The sequence below is a fragment of the Zootoca vivipara genome, chromosome 2, assembly GCF_965207765.1.
Source record: "Zootoca vivipara chromosome 2, rZooViv2.hap1.1, whole genome shotgun sequence".
Lineage (NCBI taxonomy): Eukaryota > Metazoa > Chordata > Lepidosauria > Squamata > Lacertidae > Zootoca > Zootoca vivipara.
In genome coordinates this window covers 39634356-39654512 of record NC_142584.1, presented here as the reverse complement: position 1 = coordinate 39654512, position 20157 = coordinate 39634356, and the positions used below count along the sequence as shown (strand labels likewise).

Genomic DNA, 20157 nt, shown 5'->3' with positions numbered 1-20157 from the left:
CTCCGCCCCCCTCAATACGGTCTGACCGCTCTGGCCAACGGAGCCAGTGAGCCAGCCCCACAGAATGGATTTGGGGGAGAAGTCAAGTATCTCTGGTTGCCCACAAAGCAGGGACAAAGCAGACAAAGGCCACCTCACAGGAGGAGGGCGAAGCAGCAGATTTACAAGGGGGAGAGGTGGGGGATCCTTGGGGTGCAGGGAGTTCCCAAACATGAACTAGAGTTTTGGGGGGGTCGGTCAGAAGGGAAGAAGCAAATTCTATCTTCGAAGGAAAGAGCGGGAGGGAAAGGGTGTGGCTCGTACACAGAACAAAGCCAGCATGGATAAAGCCACCCTTCCGTCGCCTCGCTTTAGCAACTGGGGCAGGGCCCACAAATGGCTTCCCTCCCTCCCACTCCAGCTACGCCACAAGTCCAGACTCCCTCCCTGCTCCATTCAGAAGGAAGCTGCATGAGCCAGGCAAACGCACCTTGGGACCGCTGTTGGAGGCCTGGGTCTGGCCTTCTGTTCCCGGAGCAGCCCGCTGAGTGCACTCCTGTTCGCTGCTTTGCTGTATCTTGTGGATGATCTGGAGGGAGGAAGCAAGGAGCATGTTGTTGTTTTTCGTTTTGCTTTTTATAAATACAGTCGTACCTTGGAAGTCGAACAGAATCCGTTCCGGAAGTCCATTTGACTTCCAAAACATTAGAAAACCAAAACATGGCTTCTGATTGGCTGCAGGAAGCTCCTGCAGCCAATCGGAAGCCGCGTTGGATGTTTGGCTTTCAAGAATAGTTTGCAAACCGAAACAGTCACTTGTGGGTTTGCGGCATTCAGGAACTAAGCTGTTCCAAAACCAAGGTGCAGCTGTATTTTTGTTGATGTTTTTTTCAGCACATGATACAATAAAAGTCAAACTAATTTAAAGAAAATATATTTTTCAAAAGCGTGTTGGGAAGAGGCACACACACCTTACCAGTCCCTGCACATTCCACCCACAGACCACTTTAAGGTGCTGAAGGTCCCTCCCCTCCTATTCTCCTCTCTTCCCCAAACAGGTCATGTTATAAGTGTCTCCAAAAACATGACTGCCTTCCTGAGCCCAGGCCAAAAAGAGAGAGAAGTGACTTGTGGCACCTTATTAAAGATAACAAATGTTTTACGGGGATAAGCTTCCATGGATTAGAGATACCTTTATCAGATGCATGAAGTTAATCCTCCATTGGCATGTGGGTGTAAAAAAACACTTTTGTTGCGAGGGGAAAAGGCAATGAAATGCAACTCCACTTGAGCTTAAATGTATGCAAAGTAAGCCCAGCGCCCCTTCACAACAGCGGCAAATTAGTGATAGCATGAAACAGGCCAGAACAGAATCAAGGAACTGCCCCCTTTATTTAATATTTTATCCCAAGTTTCTATGAGGTCATATTAAAAAAAACAATGAAAAAACTATGTTTATTATCCTGTTCCTACCCTTTGGGCTCCAGGTGAAATTTTATAGCAATTTTTAGTAGCATACATCTATGTCCCCAAAGGGCTCACAAATTGTAAATAATCCACCTCAACCATTTTACTCCAACCTCACATTTTCCATGTCAGAGGTTGGATAGTGCAGCTGGGCATGGACTAGGGCAGATGTGGAGAACCTTTGGCCCTCCAGATATTGCTGAACTACAACTACAACCATCACTGGCCACTGGGTATCCTTGCAGAGGCTGATGGGAGTTGTAGTCCATTGACCTCTACAGACGTAAAGGTTCCTGGAGTAGAGAATTGAACAAACTTGCTGTGTGAATAAAGTGGGACATTAACTCCCTCTGTGCCCACCTAAGTAATCTGGAGGAAGCACAGCTATCAAGAATGGCAGATTGATTGATTGATTGATAAACAAATAAACAAGGTACCATGTCTATCCAGTGCAGAAGTTTTTGATCCCAGGAGATGGCTGCCAGATCAATGCCTGGCGTAACACTCAGTGAGCTGGTGGCTTCCAACGCAAACGCTGTCATCAATGAGTCAATCAATGCCAGGTGCGCACCCTGTACGTGTGGCAAGGAAGAGAGAGACAAGTTAGACAACCTGAGTTCAGCCATGAGGGTATCCTCCACAAATGGAGCCAGGCACATAGTTGGTGCCACCTCTAGGTGTGAGATGACACAGGAAAAGGGAGAACTATCTTCCCACTGATGCTGGGACACGTGCAAGCAAGCTCCATCATTCCTCAGGATGAATTGCCAAGTTCAGCTTACTTTTCTCCCTGCTTCCTAAAGTTCAGAGAAACACAGATCAACTATGTACTGCAACGGGCTAGCCCTCCATGGCATAGGCTGCTTTCTCCAGTGTAATAAAGTACACAGAGTGCCGGGGGGGATGCTAGAAGGACAGCGTCTTGGCTGGGGTGAATAAGCAGGAATGACTGAATGGAGTTGCCACCAGATGTAGGCTGGGAGCAGGAAGGTATATTTACTCTGGAAGTACTCGATCCTGACCAAACTAAGCTTCCTGACGTATATTTTGCTCTAGGAGGCTTAGTTTGGTCAGAATCTAGTATAGACTCCTCTACCCATGTACTACCGTGTTTCTCATATTATAAGACATGTCTTATATTAATTTTTTCCTCAAAAAAACACGACATGGCTTATTTTCAAGGGATGTCTTATTTTTTAATAAAGTGCACACGGGCGCTGTTTGCCGGGCTTGTCAAGCCCAGCAAACAGCGCCCGCCGATCTTCGGTGACAGGCGGGGGTGGGCGGAGAGCGGAGAACGATCTCCGCTTCCCCCCCACCCCCGCCTGTCACACAGCACAGGTCCGAAGATCGGCGGGCGCTGTTTGCCGGGCTTGTCAAGCCCAGCAAGGAGCGCCCGCCGATCTTCGGTGACAGGCGGGGGTGGGGGGAGAGCAGAGAACGATCTCCGCTTCCCCCCCACCCCCGCCTGTCACACAGCACAGGTCCGAAGATCGGCGGGCGCTGTTTGCTGGGCTTGTCAAGCCCAGCAAGGAGCGCCCGCCGATCTTCGGTGACAGGCGGGGGTGGGGGGAGAGCAGAGAACGATCTCCGCTTCCCCCCCACCCCCGCCTGTCACACAGCACAGGTCCGAAGATCGGCGGGCGCTGTTTGCCGGGCTTGTCAAGCCCAGCAAGGAGCGCCCGCCGATCTTCGGTGACGGGCGGGGGTGGGGGGAGAGCGGAGAACGATCTCCGCTTCCCCCCCACCCCCGCCTGTCACACAGCACAGGTCCGAAGATCGGCGGGCGCTGTTTCCTGGGCTTGTCAAGCCCAGCAAGGAGCGCCCGCCGATCTTCGGCTCTGTCCCCCGATGCGCTACGGCTCGGGGAAGCAGGCAGGGAGCTCCTGCTGGGTCCCGCGGCTTCGCCTCTCGCTCGGTCGGGGCTTTGCGATAGTGCTTATTTTCGGGGTATGTCTTATTTTTCACCAACCCTTTGAAATCCTGTCATGGCTTATTTTTTGGGGATGCCTTAAAATATGAGAAACACGGTAGTTGGGATGCGGGTGGCGCTGTGGGTTAAACCACAGAGCCTAGGGCTTGCCAATCAGAAGGTCGGCGGTTTGAATCCCCGCGATGGGGTAAGCTCCCGTTGCTTGGTCCCAGCTGCTGCCAACCTAGCAGTTCAAAAGCACGCCCCAAAGTGCAAGTCGATAAATAGGTACCGCTACAGCAGGAAGGTAACCGGCGTTTCCATGCGCTGGTCTGGTTCGCCAGAAGCGGCTTTGTCATGCTGGCCACATGACCCAGAAGCTGTACACCGGCTTCCTCAGCCAATAACGCGAGATGAACGCCGCAACCCCAGAGTCGGTCACGACTGGACCTAATGGTCAGGGGTCCCTTTACCTTTACCTTACCCATGTACTATCTGAAGCCAAAAGACTGCATTGGTTGCCAGATGTGAAATATATTGGCATTATTTTCAGCTCTCCCACCCCACTACAAGTACTGGAGTCTTGGGCCAGATCATGGTAACACGAGAATCCCCCTTGTTGTGCCTGACTGAGCAGGCTCAGTCCCAGTCTTACACCACAGGAGAGCAGATTAGTTGCCTTAAGCTTTTAATGCTGTTAAGGAGAACCTGGATGAGAACAGCCTGGGGGCAAAGGGAACATGTGCTAGGTGCAGATATTGGGCTTTATTACCAGCATCGTCATCATGCTTGCAGTCTGCCTGCCCCCATGTTTCCCTCCAAATTCTGCATGCAAGATCTCTCAGTGCCCCAAACCCAGGAACTATGGGTCCAGGAGCAACAGCCTCTTCTGCTTCTGGGCAGGTCTAATAGGATAGCCTACAAGCCAATTATCTCTGCAAAGACCCTAGCAACAATGCCAGCTGCCTTCTGATATTCTAAAGTGGCAGGAGGAGACGGAAGACAGCATCTTTCTTGATAGGACCCATTTGCAGTCCACAGTGGACTTGCAGTGTTTGACAAATGTCACATTGCTCAGTTGTGATGTACAGATATAGGGAGAGAAGCAGCAGGTAGAACACTAGACTGGAAGACCCAAAATTGCCTGTGGTCTCTCCAAGCAAAGCTGAAATCCTTCTAGCCAAGAGGTTTAAGCAGGTGGGATAAACTTGAACCACTTACACAGGTGGAAGTATGAAGGAAGGTCCCAGGCCCTGAATAATGGTACTTTTTGTTAAGCTCCTGAACAGAAAACGTGACAGGGAACCCTCCCTCCTACAACCTCACCCCATGGCAGAAGCAGCACTAGAGGATTTTCTACCAGCAGTGATCTGCTAACAAGGAATGAAAAAAAGTGAAGTCTCTGCTGAGTCAAGTGGGGAGGGGAATATCCAATGCAGCATAAAGTGAATGTTCCATCAGCACGGGGATTTTTGCTTGTGCAACGGAATGCTCTCCCCCTCTCCTCCCTCTGCAAAGCTGTTCTAGGGGTTTCTCCAACCCTCAGGAGTAGATTTAGGGAGGGTGCATGGCACATGCAAGGCAAAGGTGGTAGTGGTGGAAGCCCAGTTGCCCAAGTGGAAAGCGTTGTGCCAACAGGACAGCTGAATACTGCTCAAGGCTTGCCTCGCAACGATATGAGGATGGACAGTGTATATAATCAGCTAAATTCAAGTGATGAAGGTTTCTCTGGACCAGGGGTCCCCAGACTTACCCGCCTTCGGGCCGGTGCCCGCCGCGCTGAACGCGCGGCGGGCCGGAGGGCAGGGGAGTGCGCACGCAGTGGGCCGGAGGGTGGGGGTGCGCGCCAGTGCGCATGCGCACACCCATTTACTGGCGCGGCGGCGCGCTTCCAGGCCGAAAAAATTGCCGAAAATTGTGCGCATGCGTATGGGCCTCCCCCGACCCGGAAGTGCACCTCCCCCGACCCGGAAGTGCACCGGAAATGACCTCTTCTGGGTCAGGAGAGGCCCATACGCATGCGCAGAAACGATTTTCGGCAATTTTTTTCAGATCTGGAAGTGCGCCGCCGCGCAGCGCGCCGCAAGAGCGGGCGGCGGCAGCGGGCGTCGTCGCGGGCCGGATTGGGAGGCCAATTGGGCTGCATCCGGCCCGGGGGCCGTAGTCTGGGGACCCCTGCTCTGGACTGTACCTCTTCAGGCTGCACGGAAAAAATTGCAAGTCTGAAGCTTTGCTTCATAAAACTCCTGGGGTGTGGAATAATAAAATGTGGAACTAATGAAACTAGACCAAATGTGTGGCATTCCAGAGATGTTGCTGGACTACAACTCCCATCATCCCAGACCACTGGCCATCCTAGTTGGGGCTGATGGGAGTTGGAGACCAACATCACTTGGAGGGCTAAAGGTTCTCTGCTCCTGGACTAAACTGAACTCTTCTCCCTGACATGCTCATTCTCTACAGCAGGCATCCCCAAACTTCGGCCCTCCAGATGTTTTGGACTACAATTCCCATCTTCCCTGACCACTGGTCCTGTTAGCTAGGGATCATGGGAGTTGTAGGCCAAAACATCTGGAGGGCCGCAGTTTGGGGGTGCCTGCTCTACAGCATTCAAAAAGGGACAAACTTTGCTACTCAGTTCTGTCCAAACTGATGCACCCTGCACAAAGTTTTTACTGAAACTCCTGCCTTAACAAGTTCAGGAAAGTCAGCCCACAACTGTAAAATGCAATGAAAGCTCCCACCCCTCTTCAATGCAGATCATAGGACCCAAGTTTTGTCATGGCTATGGTCAAATAAAACTTACTGCTATCATGGCAAACGTTTTAAGAACAGACTATGTACTGCAGTCACACAAACACTGCATGTCTGTTTGCTTATTCAAATGACTACAGCTCTAGCCTGATCCAGGGATGGGTTTTTTGGTGAGCAGGGGGGTTCAAAGGAGGAAGAGCAGGAGTATCAAAATGTGAGTTCACCGAGTGCCCAACAGCAACTGGGTCCTTGCAAGCAAAAGGGAGCAAGCTGGCCAGATACAGACCTCTAGGTGCACCACACCCCAGCCCTTCCCGGCAGCCTGATTTTCTGCATCAGCAGAGTGGGAACTGCAGCAGAGGAAAAAGCTGTTGACTCGACAGTGAATCAAGCTTGGGTGTTAATGGGGCGCTCCTACTTGGGAGACAGAGAGCGAATAATGCAGAATAAGGGATGTGCCAAGCCTGAAGGGAGAACCCTGAGAAAAAGCCTCTCATTCCCCTTCAGACCTGGGGCCACACCTAGCACACCTCGGGACGGGGGACCTCTGGCTAAAAAACCCTGTTCCCCTGGTTTCTTCTGCCCCTCCTTCAAAGACAAGGCCCAAAACAGCCACAGCCACGCTCCCTCTAGCTGCTCGAGCCTCAATAAGGCCTTTGTGGGATAAATACACTGAGGACGTGTCAGACAAGGCCAGGGGAGTCGGATAATAGCCACACTGCTCGGCTCTGGCTCTGATGTCTGCTTTCCAATATCACTGCTGGCAGAAAGCCAACATGGCTGCCATGACCAGCTCCCTCCACAGAGCAACTAATCTTCCGCTTTGCTCTCCCATACTTGTGGAGTTCTGGGTGTGACGGCAGCCTGGCTGTGTGCTCTCTAAACATCTTGTCCCATGTGGAGCGCAACCTACACCTTCCTTGGGAGGGGCTCCAAATGCCCCGATCAAAATCAAGAGTCTCCATCACTCTCCCCACCCCCAACCCTGGGCAAGATTAAACCTTCCCTTTCCAATTGCCTCCATGGGTACCATTTCCCCAGCACACAGCTGGGAGCAATGGAGATAGAGGACACCCCTCCCTTCAGCTAGCTAGCGCTCTTGCCTCTCCTGGCCTTGACAGAATCACCAGAGCAAAATTAATAGCAATCAGAGATACCCGCTCAGCGCGGAGCAATCCCGCCGGGCACCTGCCAGCAGAGCCGCACCAGCAGCAGGGATTCCCCCTCCCCGCCTCCCCCTCCCATTACACAAGCACCAGGCGGAAGAATGATAATTGCTGGGCCCAGGGAGGAGAAAGCAGAAATCCCCAAGCCCCCTTTCTGGGCTTTAACAATTTGAACATCCTTCCTAGCGCTGGCTTTGTGTGGCTTCCCCCATATTCCAGGTCTTCCTATGCTCCACCACAAAAGCAAACTCCACCTCCCAAATTTTTATTTGCTTTTCTGTTTTTGCCGTCAACACATACTCTGTTACATTCATACACAAAATGAAAAGGAAAACGGTAACATAAATATAAAACATAAACGTGTACTAATAATAGTAACACACACACACAGATATATATATATATATACATTTCTCCAAGCTGTTTAAATCCTATACAGTGGTACCTCGGGTTACGAACGCGATCCGTTCCAGGTTGCAGTTCGTAACCCGAAAAAGGCCCAAACCGCCGTTTTGCGCATGCGCAAAGCGCCATTTTTGCTATTTTCACACACACACGCGGCGAAAACACTTCCGGGTTTGCGCAGTTCGTAACCCGAGTTGTTCTCAACCCGAAGTGTTCGCAACCCGAGGTACGACTGTACAGTCATACCTCGGGTTACGTTTGCTTCGGGTTACGTACTTTCGAGATGCGTACTCGGCAAACCCGGAAGTATTTTTCGCCCCGCACACGGTCTGCGCATGCACAGAAGCATTCTGTGCAGTTCGCGCATGCGCAGAAGCGTACTTTCGCGCTCGTTCAGGTTACGTGCTTTTCGGGTTACGAATCGCACCCCGGAGCAAATCAGGTACGTAACCCAAAGTGCCACTGTATATATTTACTTTTACTCCCCTTCCACTCTTTGCTTGGTTTCCGATCCTTTTAACTGAGCTTTCTTTCTTTTGCCACCCAGTGTTGCCAGTGTATCCATTTGGAATCCTCATATCAACACCTCAACCATTTTCATTTTTAAATACCCCCATACACAGTGGGGTGGGTTTCGGTGTGAGGGACAGACAGACTCCAACCTCAGCCTCCTTCTGAACCCCCCCCCCCTTTTCACACACTTCTTGCCTTTCACACCTAAATAAGTGTACAGTTCCCACCCCTCACTGCTCTCTGTTTCCCATCTGTTTTCTTGCAGAGGGGAGAGGGAGACACCCGCAGTGTTTCCCAACCACATCCCCTCCCCACAACAGCCCTTTCCAAAAATAGATAAACTGGAAAGGGAGATAGGATGTGGAGTTGTCAGCTATTGCTGATAAGTTTCCCCAAGTTCACTTACGATTGCTCAATCCCACACTCACTCCAAGCCGGCTAGTTATAGGTGTTTCTAAAAGGAGAACACAAAGCTAGGCCTCTGTTTCGCCCCTGCAGCAGCAAACCAGAACAACAACAAAAAGCACCCTTCCTTCTATGATATTCTCCTGTTCTTAGGATTTGCTATGCTACAAACCACCCAAGTTAAAGGAAACCTGAATTCCCATGTGCTTGTGTACAAGTGAAAAAAGACTAGCAGCTTGTACAGAGGACCTTCCTTCTCACACATGTACAGATGTTTGTGCATGCCGGGCCTTAGACCAACAGCAAATAACTTCCTTTGCCAGCAGAGGGTCCCTTAGGAGTCTCCAGGGAGGGAAGAACCTTTGGCGTGCTGCTACCAGTCAGTGTAAACAACACTCAGCTGGAGGGACCAGTGGCCTCATCTGGCATGAGGCAGATGTTCCTAATGCTGGCCACCTAACCTTTAGTGCACTAATAAAAAAATTCCTTCAGTAGCACCTTAAAGACCAACTAAGTTTTTATTTTGGTATGAGCTTTCGTGTGCATGCACACTTCTTCAGATACCTGAAGAAGTGTGCATGCACACGAAAGCTCATACCAAAATAAAAACTTAGTTGGTCTTTAAGGTGCTACTGAAGGAATTTTTTTATTTTACTTCGATCCAGACCAACACGGCTACCTACCTGTAACCTTTAGTGCACTGTTGCCCATCTTTTCTCCTGGATAAAATCAGCACTTTAAAAAACCAACAGGGCTTCGAAGGGAGCAACAGGAGGCTTCAGCTTCCCAAGAGGGAGAGTCAACAGACCTTGGGGTGGGGGGTTGGGGGGGTAGAAAGAAACTTCTCCTGTGGTGTCTTTAGCCACACCTCAGCCCTCCCCACCCACAGAGAGATGAGGGAAGGGGTTCCCACGGGGTGGCTGGGATCTAAGCTTGTAAAGGCTCCACCCTGAAGCTGTGGCGCCACAGAGGACGCTCCTTGTATTAACAGAGGCAGGCAGGCAAGGAGGGAGGGAGGGAGGGAGGGAGGAGGGAAGGAGTTTTGGGGATTTGTCTGTCACCCTCAGGGCTCCACCAAGCCACTAGGACAGTGCTGGGAAGAGCAGCATTTATGTCAACAGGAGCAGCGAGCATCCTCCCCACAATTCAGAGCCTGCCTTTGGGCCGGTGGCAGGGGGGTCCTTTCACAGAAAATCTTTTTCTCCGCCCCCCCCTCTCCCCCAAAGTCATCAGTTACATTAAACATATGCCCAGAACAGCCAGTGCTCTTCCTCTGTACAGCAGCGCCCAGCCACTAATGCTGCCTTCGCCATCCTGGTGCCTTGCAGAGATCATGCCTAAAGCCAAAATCCGTGTATCGTCAAAACACTTTGGGAACAATGGTGGGTGTGATTGCCAAAGCCTTTTTCCCTGGACGTCTGCTCCCTTTTCACCTCTTTTTAAAAAAATTTTTGCCAAGCGCATAAAGCTGAATGCACACAAGTTAAATGTGTGCAAGTTGTGGGTATCTTGGATAGCCTACCACAAGCGTGGCCCCTCCCACCACACTGTTGCAGTACAGTGGGGAAACCGAACATGATGAACTTAGCTCTGCTCCTGAATCCTCAAAGAGCAGGTCTTCCAACTCACGTCAGCACAGCCTGCAGTTGTCCACATCTTACCAGACTCCCAGCTCTCATCACCCCTGACTGCTGGACATGCTAGCAAGGGCTGATGTGAGATGGAGGCCAAGAACAACTGAAGAACCGCAAGTTAGCCACCCCATGCATCGTAGCACCCCACTGAAATTTAGAAGAAACAATCCTACCACTTTCATTCTGGAAAGGCACTAACTGAGCTCCCAACCTCTGCCCCTGGTCTCAGCTGAGTTGGAGGGCAATTAATTTCTTTCCCTTCTCCAGCAACCAACACCCACTCCAGTTTGAACAAACAGTACCCCCCCTCCTTCTGCAAGAGCACCAAGTCAAAGTGTTTTCCCCTGGGAAGATGCCAAGCTTGTGGACTTACCAGTCTGATTGGTTTGTGGTGCAGATCTGTCTCCTTGATGGGCTTGTCTTGGAAGGTGGGCACCAAGCCACGATGGGCCAGAAGCTGGAGCAAGGCAGCATTGTCCTTGGGGGAAGGGGCGCCATCAGCGCCCGACGGCAGGGCCCGGCGCCAGGCACGGCAGTAGATGTCAGACGAATGCAACAGGCGGATGAGAGGAGGCTTCATGTGCTCCTGTTCATATTGGTCTGTATAGAAGGGTTCGCGTAGCTCAGCAGGGATGTGCTCTGTACACACACAGAGAAAAAGTCACATTATTCCTTGTGCTCAGCAAGCCTCTCTAAAATATCCCATCTGCCTCACAGTATCTTTGGCACACCAACCCCCAGAGCCTCCTGATCCTCGGTACCCCTATTAGTTTTCTGTCACCACTATCTGCCCCCAGTCAGTGAGCTGCAGTGGCTAAGAGAGTGGATTTTCATGCAATAAATTCAAGTATAAATCCTCAATCCACCCTGAAGCTCAGACACCAGATCTGCATCTTCCCACCAATCTGGTGCCCTCCAAAAGTTGTTGGACTACAACTCCCATCAACCACAGCCAGTATGGTCAATGGACAGTAATTATGGGAGCTGCAGTTCTGGAGGACATCTAAAGGGCACCAGGTTAGGGAAGCCTTGACTATTTTATCCCACAGGAAGTGTTGTGAGAAAAAGATATCCTATGTACGTTGCCCCCCGTGTTCCCCCAATAAAGAATGGGGTAGAAATGCAATGAAAAATTATACCAGGCAAGGAGGTGCTGCAGATATAATGTTGTTGTCCCCCTCCAGGGCCTTTTGCTGTCTCTCTCCCCTGTCCCCACAGGCCTGTCTTCCAGTGTTAAGGGGGGGGAATAGTTCCACAGGTGGAGGGGGGCTGAAGCCAAGGCACACAACAGGAGGGGATCCTGAAAAGCCTTCCAAAAGTCAAGGCCAGCAGGTGATTCTTAATGATATAGGTTGTCTCTTTTACTCCTCTCAGTCTGGGTGTGTGTGGGGGGAATCAGACAGGTTAGAGGCTCATACAGTGGCTCAAGGCTGCATCAGGGTGAATCCCACCGTTCAGGACCAGGGCCAGCAGCAGCACCCAGCATCCTCAAGCACAGGGGTCAGCAAACATTTTCAGCAGGGGACCAGTCCACTGTCCCTCAGACCTTGTGTGGGACCAGACTATATTTTGAAAATAATGAACGAATTCCTATGTCCCACGAATAACCCAGACATGCATTTTAAATAAAAGCACACATTCTACTCATGTAAAAACACCAGGCAGGCCCCACAAATACAGTGGTGCCTCGACCTACAAATTTAATCCGTTCCGAAGGCACCTTCGTAAGTCGAAAAATTCGTAAGTCGAAAAACGCCATTGGAAACGCGATTTCCCATAGGAATGCATTGGAAACGGAAAAATTCGTAAGTCGAAGCAACCCTATCTGAAAATTGGTAAGTCAAAAAATCCCTATCTAAAACCGCCGCAGTTTTTTTCTGGATGTCGTGACATTCGTAAGCGCTCGGCCATTATCCCCATTCGTAAGTCGAAAAATTTGGTTGTCGAGTTGTTCGTAAGTCGAGGTACCACTGTAACTCAGAGATAGATTTTAAATAAAAGGACATATTCTACTCATGTAAAAACACGCTGATTCCCAGACTGAACGCCATTGGAAACGCGATTTCCCATAGGAATGCATTGGAAACGGAAAAATTCGTAAGTCGAAGCAACCCTATCTGAAAATTGGTAAGTCAAAAAATCCCTATCTAAAACCGCCGCAGTTTTTTTCTGGATGTCGTGACATTCGTAAGCGCTCGGCCATTATCCCCATTCGTAAGTCGAAAAATTTGGTTGTCGAGTTGTTCGTAAGTCGAGGTACCACTGTAACTCAGAGATAGATTTTAAATAAAAGGACATATTCTACTCATGTAAAAACACGCTGATTCCCAGACTGAACGCCATTGGAAACGCGATTTCCCATAGGAATGCATTGGAAACGGAAAAATTCGTAAGTCGAAACAACCCTATCTAAAAATTGGTAAGTCAAAAAATCCCTATCTAAAACCGCCGCAGTTTTTTTCTGGATGTCGTGACATTCGTAAGCGCTCGGCCATTATCCCCATTCGTAAGTCGAAAAATTCGGTTGTCGAGTTGTTCGTAAGTCGAGGTACCACTGTAACTCAGAGATAGATTTTAAATAAAAGGACATATTCTACTCATGTAAAAACACGCTGATTCCCAGACTGTCCGTGGGCCAGATTTAGAAGGCGATTGGGCCGGATCCAGGTCCCTGGGCCTTAGTTTGTTTACCCATGCTCAAGCAGCTACCAGGACCAAAGCATCATACCAGGGCTCACAAACAATGCTGTTTGGCCCACCCACTTAGCCAGTCCCTTAGCCTTAGATTTATGACAGTACCACCAGCAGCTAGGAATCTAGGGTAAAGGACTTACAGTGGAAAGGAAGCTGCCCCTCATTTTGATTCACTCACAGCACATGAGAGTGCCCCAAGTAGTTGGGCTCTGAAGTGGGAAGGGGGGACCAGTGGCCTACAAATATTGCTGGGCTCCCAATGTCCATCAGCCCCAGCCAGCATATCCATAGGTCAAGGATGCAGACCAGCAACGTCTGGGGGTGGGCACAGCTTTCCCACACTTGCCCTGGCATACCTGGAGGGTGGGCTGGTTGAAGGTTGTTGCACCCTCGTTCCCTTCCTATGCCCAGGTGAACATGCCGATTGGTCCCCGCAGGACCAATTGCAGTCATCAGCAGTCGTTAACAGCCATCTACAGGTTTACCACTCCCATCAGCCCATCACCCATTCCCACCCACCCCCACCACCCTCTGTAAGGTGGTCTGACTCTTCTGTTTCAAGTGTATCTGAAGAAGTGTGCATGCACACGAAAGCTCATACCAAAATAAAAACTTAGTTGGTCTTTAAGGTGCTACTGAATGAATTTTTTTTATTTTGCTTCGACTCAGACCAACACGGCTACCTACCTGTAACTATGCCGATTTCAGGCAGTAGAAGGTTTCCCTGCATGGCCTCTTCCAGCCCTACTTAGGCCAACGACATCACCTCTCCAAATGTGGAAAGCCAAAATATACTGCACAGATTCGTTGCTTGCTAATATACTTTCCCTAATTTATTTCTGGCCTGTCTATAAAGAACAATAGCTTCTGAAAAATAAAATAAAGTCCCAGGAACTTGGGCAAGTCCCCTCTTCCCAAAGCTTTTTCCTTAGTGCTGTCAAGAGCTTAGAGCAGAAACAAACATTCCTGGTGGCCAAGGCGGGCCATGATGGCATCACAAGTCACCATCTTAGATCACACACAAGCAAACTGCAAGCCACATGCAGCCCACTGTGTATTCCCAAGCTACCCACTCCCAATGCCAATTGAATTTTGCTGAATTTTACTACTGGGGGAAGTATGTAAACTGTGCTACTCACAGCACACCACACAGCTGCTCATTCTGAGGTGGGAGTTGATTATTCTCCTCTGAGCAGGGAAAGAAAGCAAGTATCATACTTGCTAGCCACCACAATTGCTGCTTTCAAAGGATGTGTGCACATATCTCTGTGGTGATATGTACATGTATGTAAGCACCCACCATTGCTGCATGTAGCCTCTGGGGGTAAAAAGATTGTCCACCCCTGGAATAGATATGAGGCGACTAGGGAAATACTAATCCCTCTTTGCCCTCACATTACAAGTCTCCTGGCATCATAAAACATGCACACACTAGAACAACATCCCCAGATGGATGCGATTTGGCAACACTTGTGATTTTGAGAAAACGGGTTTCCCCCTTCATGCACTTTCATCTCCACAGCAGAAGCACTGCCTCTTTTGAGCACCTTTCCCCTAGTATGGCAAGAGGAAAAAGGCAGAAGCAAGGAACAGCATGGCTAGGAGCCAGATTCCCTTGAATGCTAGGCGAGTGCTCCCAATCTCAGATAAAACCGTACAGGACAGAAGGCAGAGATGGAGCCTCACAGGGGCAGCCTTGCCTGTGCATCAGCCGGGGACTTGCACGCAAACCACACACCCCAACAAGCAAGTGCAGAGCAGACAAATAGCTTGGGGGCACCCACTGCAAGAGCTCTGGCATCCAGCCGTAAGAGGAGGATATTAATTTCTACCCTGACAACACGATTAACATCAGCAGGCTCAGACACATCCTCCCACTGCAGGCTTACGACAGAAAGGGGATCCGCAATGTTATCACAGCACTATTTCAGGGGGCAGTGGAGTGTCCGGAGGCTGGGAATCCTGTGTTTAGCCTCTGGATTGCAAGAGGCAAATTATATTTAAAGGGTTAAGCGAGAAGTCAGGCCAATTTTTTGCTTTGGGAAAGGGGCAGGCCTTTGGAGGAACTGGGAAGCAGGCCTCCCACAGGCTCAATAATAAATGGCAGCGGTACAAGCTTCTCCTTCCTCCTTCGGAAACTGTAAGCTCTCTTCCTCCCACTGGGTTTGCGATACTCTGGCCTGCGGATGGCAGGTATAGGGAAAGCAAGACATATTAGCGTCTTCCTGACAGGAAGATCATGCCAAGGCTTACACGCACACGCTATACCAGCTGTTTCCTCAAGAGGTGAGGCCACGAGACTGGAGATCTACGTGTCCGCTCCTGCCAGTGAGCAGGGCTGGGAAGGGCGGGACATTCCTGAGCGCGCGAGTGTGCAAAGGGGAACAGGTGGAACAGCTTCGCCAGCTGATTCAGCAGCACCTGATCACAGCCACAACTGCACGGGACCAGACTTGTGGCTGCAGTCCCAGCTCCTTTTCCGCCCCATGGCCCAGAGCCCGAACTAACAAAGCTCAGCCACCCCTCTTGGCAGAAAGCCCATCCCACCCACCTCCAAGTCTTCGGGGCATCCAACATTGGGAGCAGCCTACTTTGGCTGAGAGGGATAAGGAGAGTGGTGGGACACACACACACACACAAGTCCCTAGTCAAATCTTTTAGGCTGTGAATAGCACAGCTTCCCTCCCAAGCACAGCTGAACTTGTGGAGGGGGGCACATGTTGTTACTGAGAAATATAGACAGAGCAGGTAACAGAGCTAACAGGGGCCACAGGCCAATGCTGAATTGAAACCTCACAGGATAGAACTGTGGAGCTGGGAGGGACCACGAGGGTCATCTAGCCCAACCCCCTGCAATGCAGGAATCTTTTGCCGAACATGGGGCTCGAAACCATGACTCTGAGATTAAGTCTGGTGCTCTACCAACTGAGCAACCTGTGAAATGTCTGCCAAAAGGTTCAGGTTTTCACGTGCTCACCAACATTGGCATAGATGCTAAGATCATTACCAAACTTTTTTGGGGAGGGGGGCAAGCGCAAAGCAGAGCCTGCATATAGTAGCCCAGAACTTAAGAGAGTGCAAAGAGGTCAGCCTAGACATGAATGGCTATGTATAATACTCTGGGTCCCTGCCACACAACACACCCACCCCACATCAATTATTGCCCAGGGCTAGCATGGTTGCTAGTACTGACCCATGTCCTCTCCTGCCCCATCTGCAACCACAATGGGTGGCTTCTCTGCACAAGAGGCAAACCCAATATTTGGGGTGGGCAGTAATGCAGCTCTAAGGATTATGAAGCCAACAGGTTTTACTGTCTCTTAACATTCTCTCCTGGATGCCTTTGCAGCAGTATCCAGAGTTGAGAATTGAAAAGGGATCAGCCCCTTTTCACATGACAATAACCACGTTCCCATTGCGAAGAAACTTAAAATGATGGCAGCTTGCTCACTGCGCAGAACCATTGTCAGAAACTCCATGAGTGGAGTACAGAAATTGACTTGCTCAGCTACAAAGAGAGGGGAGTTTGCTCCAAACCAAGGATGATCTTTTAAATATGCATTCCTTACCACACGAGATGTAAGGGAAGCACAAAGGGGAAAGTCGAGATATGGTGAAAGTTAGAGCCTGTCACTGATGCTTCCCAAGAACTCAGGTCAAGAGCACCTCAGTCCTGGACTCACCAACTTCAAGGGGGATATTATTGTTTTATACTTCACAACAGATGAAGGAGCTACTTGATAAGGGGGTCCTGCCAGCCTGGGGACAAATCAGATGTGACGTTTGGCACTTGGCTTTGATTTGTGTGGCTGTTAATTTGAAACAAATAGCGCGTGCAGAGGGAACAAAGTTGGATAGAAACCATGGTGGGGGTGGGGAGGGCAGGGGGATGTTAACCCTTTGTCCCCACTAGGGTACTTACTAGAATCGGGTCCCCACACCTGCTATTGACAATAGAAAGAAGGTAGCAAGCAAGGAAGGACTGTGAGGAAAATAGGCACCAGGAGTTTTCTGATTTTTACAAAAACCAGATATAGGGAGGGGTTATTCGCTGATTCCAAGCAGGCAAAGGTTTAAAGCCCCTCTGTCTCCCGTGCCATGGTCCCAATCTGGGTAGAATCTCCCACACCCCAAAAAAATTCACCATTGGCTACCTCTTGTTTTAAAATCAGACATTCAAGTGAACAAATGTCTCGTTTAGTTTCCTCTCCACATTAAGATATTAATCTGACACCGAATGAGGTGCTAGAAAGGTATAAACACAGCTCTCATGACAGGGAGTTACTGTGCCACATAGGCCACTGACTTAATAAAAAAAATCTGAACCACAAAGGGCAGGCCAAATAACACAAGCTCTCCAACAATTATATCCAGGGCCACTGCTCTTCCCTTGCCCCCAGCCATCCTGGCATGAGCTTTTGCACATTTAATGAGCAGCAAAAAATGATGCCAGGCAACATCCCAATGTGGTAAGCTTGTAGCCACAAAGGACATAGGCAGAAAAGCATCATGGAGACATAATTGCAATGGGAGATGAGTGGCAACACATGATTAAGATCAGCTTTAGGTCCGCAGGTCTTAAGGGGAAATGCAGGCAAAAACTTAATAAAATATCACTGTGCCGATTCCTTCAAACAAACTTCAGAAAAGCAGGGACACACCATGGTGCAACAAGAACACCTTCCAAATGAGAGCCTCATCATGTTTCAGAGAAATGGGAACTCCCAAGCCTGGGAAAAGAAGCTAACAGTCCTTGCTCTCAGCCTCAGCGCTCCCAGCAATGTTGTGCTCTCTCAACTCCAAACCAGACACAAAGCATTTAACATGCAGGTTTATTTTTTATTTTTCAATTCAAATAGCATCACAGGTGAGGGGGCTGCCAATTATTGTGATAGTAGCAGACATGGAAGGGGAGCTTAACTAGTTCTTTCCTTGCTGTGGTCCTAAGACAGGCACCCCCAAACTCGGCCCTCCAGATGTTTTGGGACCACAATTCCCATCATCCTTGACCACTGGCCCTGTTAGGCAGGGATGATGGGAGTTGTAGTCCCAAGACATCTGGAGGGCCAAGTTTGGGGGTGCCTGTCCTATGACAAATACTCTGAAGCTAATATTTGCATTGTGGAAAGATAGGAAGCCAACTTATACTGAGTTAGACCACTGGTCTACCTATCCCATATTGTCTACCTTGAGTGGCAGTGGCTCTCCAGGATTCCAGGCAAGCGTCTCCCAGCTTTACCTGGTAATGTCAGGGATTGAACCTGTGACCTTCTGCATCTAAGGAAGATGCTCTGCCGCTGACCCTATGGCCTACCACTGAGCCACAGAAATCCCCCACTGGCATATTTAACACCACATGTCACGATGCACCGAAAGCCACATCTAGTTTGGCCTTCAGACACGTGCACCTGAAACCCTGCAGAGGGAAAAACCTTGGTGGGGTGGAGAGAAAGATTTGGACAGCCATGAGAAAAAAGGATCGTCTCTCCCAAGCGCTTTCAGTAGCCTCCACCGGAAACTGGGTGTTTTCCCCTATTCCAAAAGGGTCACTGAGCTACCATTATACATGTTTGAAATTAGCACGCAGTTTGGGCCTTAGGTAGCAAAGACTCATGTGGTTAAAACACCTTGAGCACTTACTAATCCACGTTAAGTCATGACTTAATGATGGGAATGTGCCCTGAAGTGCCTCAAATGACAACTCTAACACAGGTTTAGCAGTTTGTTGGGACACAGGAAGTGGGCATTATTTGCAGGAACCACACTCCATCCAGAAGTCACTGGCATGTGCCTCCAGTCCCAGCAGGTAAGGCCAGAAAGGAAATGAACCGAGGAGCCTTGCACCACCCTTTTGCACAGCAGCAGCAGCTTCAGACTGCCCCACCACAGAGCAGCCATAGGCCTCGGCAAGCCTATTCAGCTGCAATCTGAAGCTGCAGGGGCTTGTACAATCACACGTGACAAGAGCACCCCGGGAACTATGCAAGAGCCAGAGGGGCGAAGGCAAAACCTGTCTCCGGCATAGCACCACACCTCCCACCTGACAACAGGCCCCAACAAGCAACACAGGCTCCAGGGTGTAAGTACTGTGCCCTGAAATGACATCAGTGCTATATTACACACATACAAAACACATCCTTGCCGTTATCCACCAAGCTTTATGGTCCCTTCCAATTCTATGATTCTAGGCCTGCTACCCAGACTCTACTTCCCAGCACAGCGTCCTTCCTCTAAAGCACTCATCCACACACACAGCAATTCTGGTGAGAAATGATCGCACTGATGCAACAGCACAGCCTGCATCTCAGGAAGGTTAGGTCTGAACAAACTAAGAAGAGGGGGAAACAGTGTAGTGAAAACTCATGAGGAAAGATGGAACTTGCTATCACCAGGAAGCAGGCAAACATGAGGCAAGATTCAGGTAACTGGTCCCACTAGCAGAAATCCAGGCAAGGGTTTCCCTGCTATCATAATGGAGCTTTTCCTCAGCCCCAGAAACAGCTCATGAGGGATTGGGAGAACCCCCCAGAACAATGTGCAGTAGAGCAGAGGAGAGATTAAAAAATGCTTCCTCTGACTGAACAATCTCCTTAGTGTGACATTGAATTCCTCCTATGGACTGCCGGCCTCCCCAGCATGACCACTGAAGTGGATGGGGACATGGGGAAGAAAATATGACTCCTCATACTCCTCATGTTTTTGGACTACAACTCCCATCATGCTTGGCCGCTGTCCATGCTGGCTGGAGATGAGAGTGTTGGGAGTCCAATCCAGGGAGCCAGGTTTGGCAAAAGGCTGCTACTCTACAGCTTTAGATGGCAAGGCTCTGTGAAAAGGGAGCACAGAGTCCAGACAACTCAAGGGAATATATACTTGTAATGTTAATCAGCAGGACTCTTGTCTCAGAGGAACTGGAAGTTAGATATGCAGACTAGATCAATACATAGTAAGGGGCTGAGGTGGCCGAGTCTCAAGGTGGTAAAATGGGGCAGTGCTCCTGAATAGATATGGAGGTTTTACATCTTTGAATGTTTTGCCATTTAAAAAAACCCATTCAGGTAGAAAATTAGCACAGCTGAGAGTCAGAGAAAGGCTAGAACGTCTCCCCATAATGCCCTTTGTTTTTAACCTGCAGGAGATTTAAAAAATTGTGCCCTGCTCAATTTATTTCTCAACAAGTACCGGTATAGTCAGTTCTCAATCTCTTCCCCGCCCCCCAATGGACCAC

The 20157-nt window shown here is 49.7% G+C and overlaps 1 protein-coding gene across 7 annotated transcripts in view; it reads right to left on the bottom strand.

The window, feature by feature from the left end:
* Positions 1-20157, bottom strand: part of CAMSAP3 (calmodulin regulated spectrin associated protein family member 3) — a 47537-nt gene that overhangs the window by 16660 nt on the left and 10720 nt on the right. For all 7 annotated transcript variants that reach the window (XM_088663116.1, XM_088663115.1, XM_088663114.1 and 4 more), the window contains exons 2-4: positions 10609-10874; positions 1884-2018; positions 470-568 (exon numbers count right to left, since the gene is read on the bottom strand). In XM_088663116.1, coding sequence (XP_088519242.1) covers positions 470-568; positions 1884-2018; positions 10609-10874 — 500 coding nt within the window. The remainder of the gene's footprint in view (positions 1-469; positions 569-1883; positions 2019-10608; positions 10875-20157) is intronic.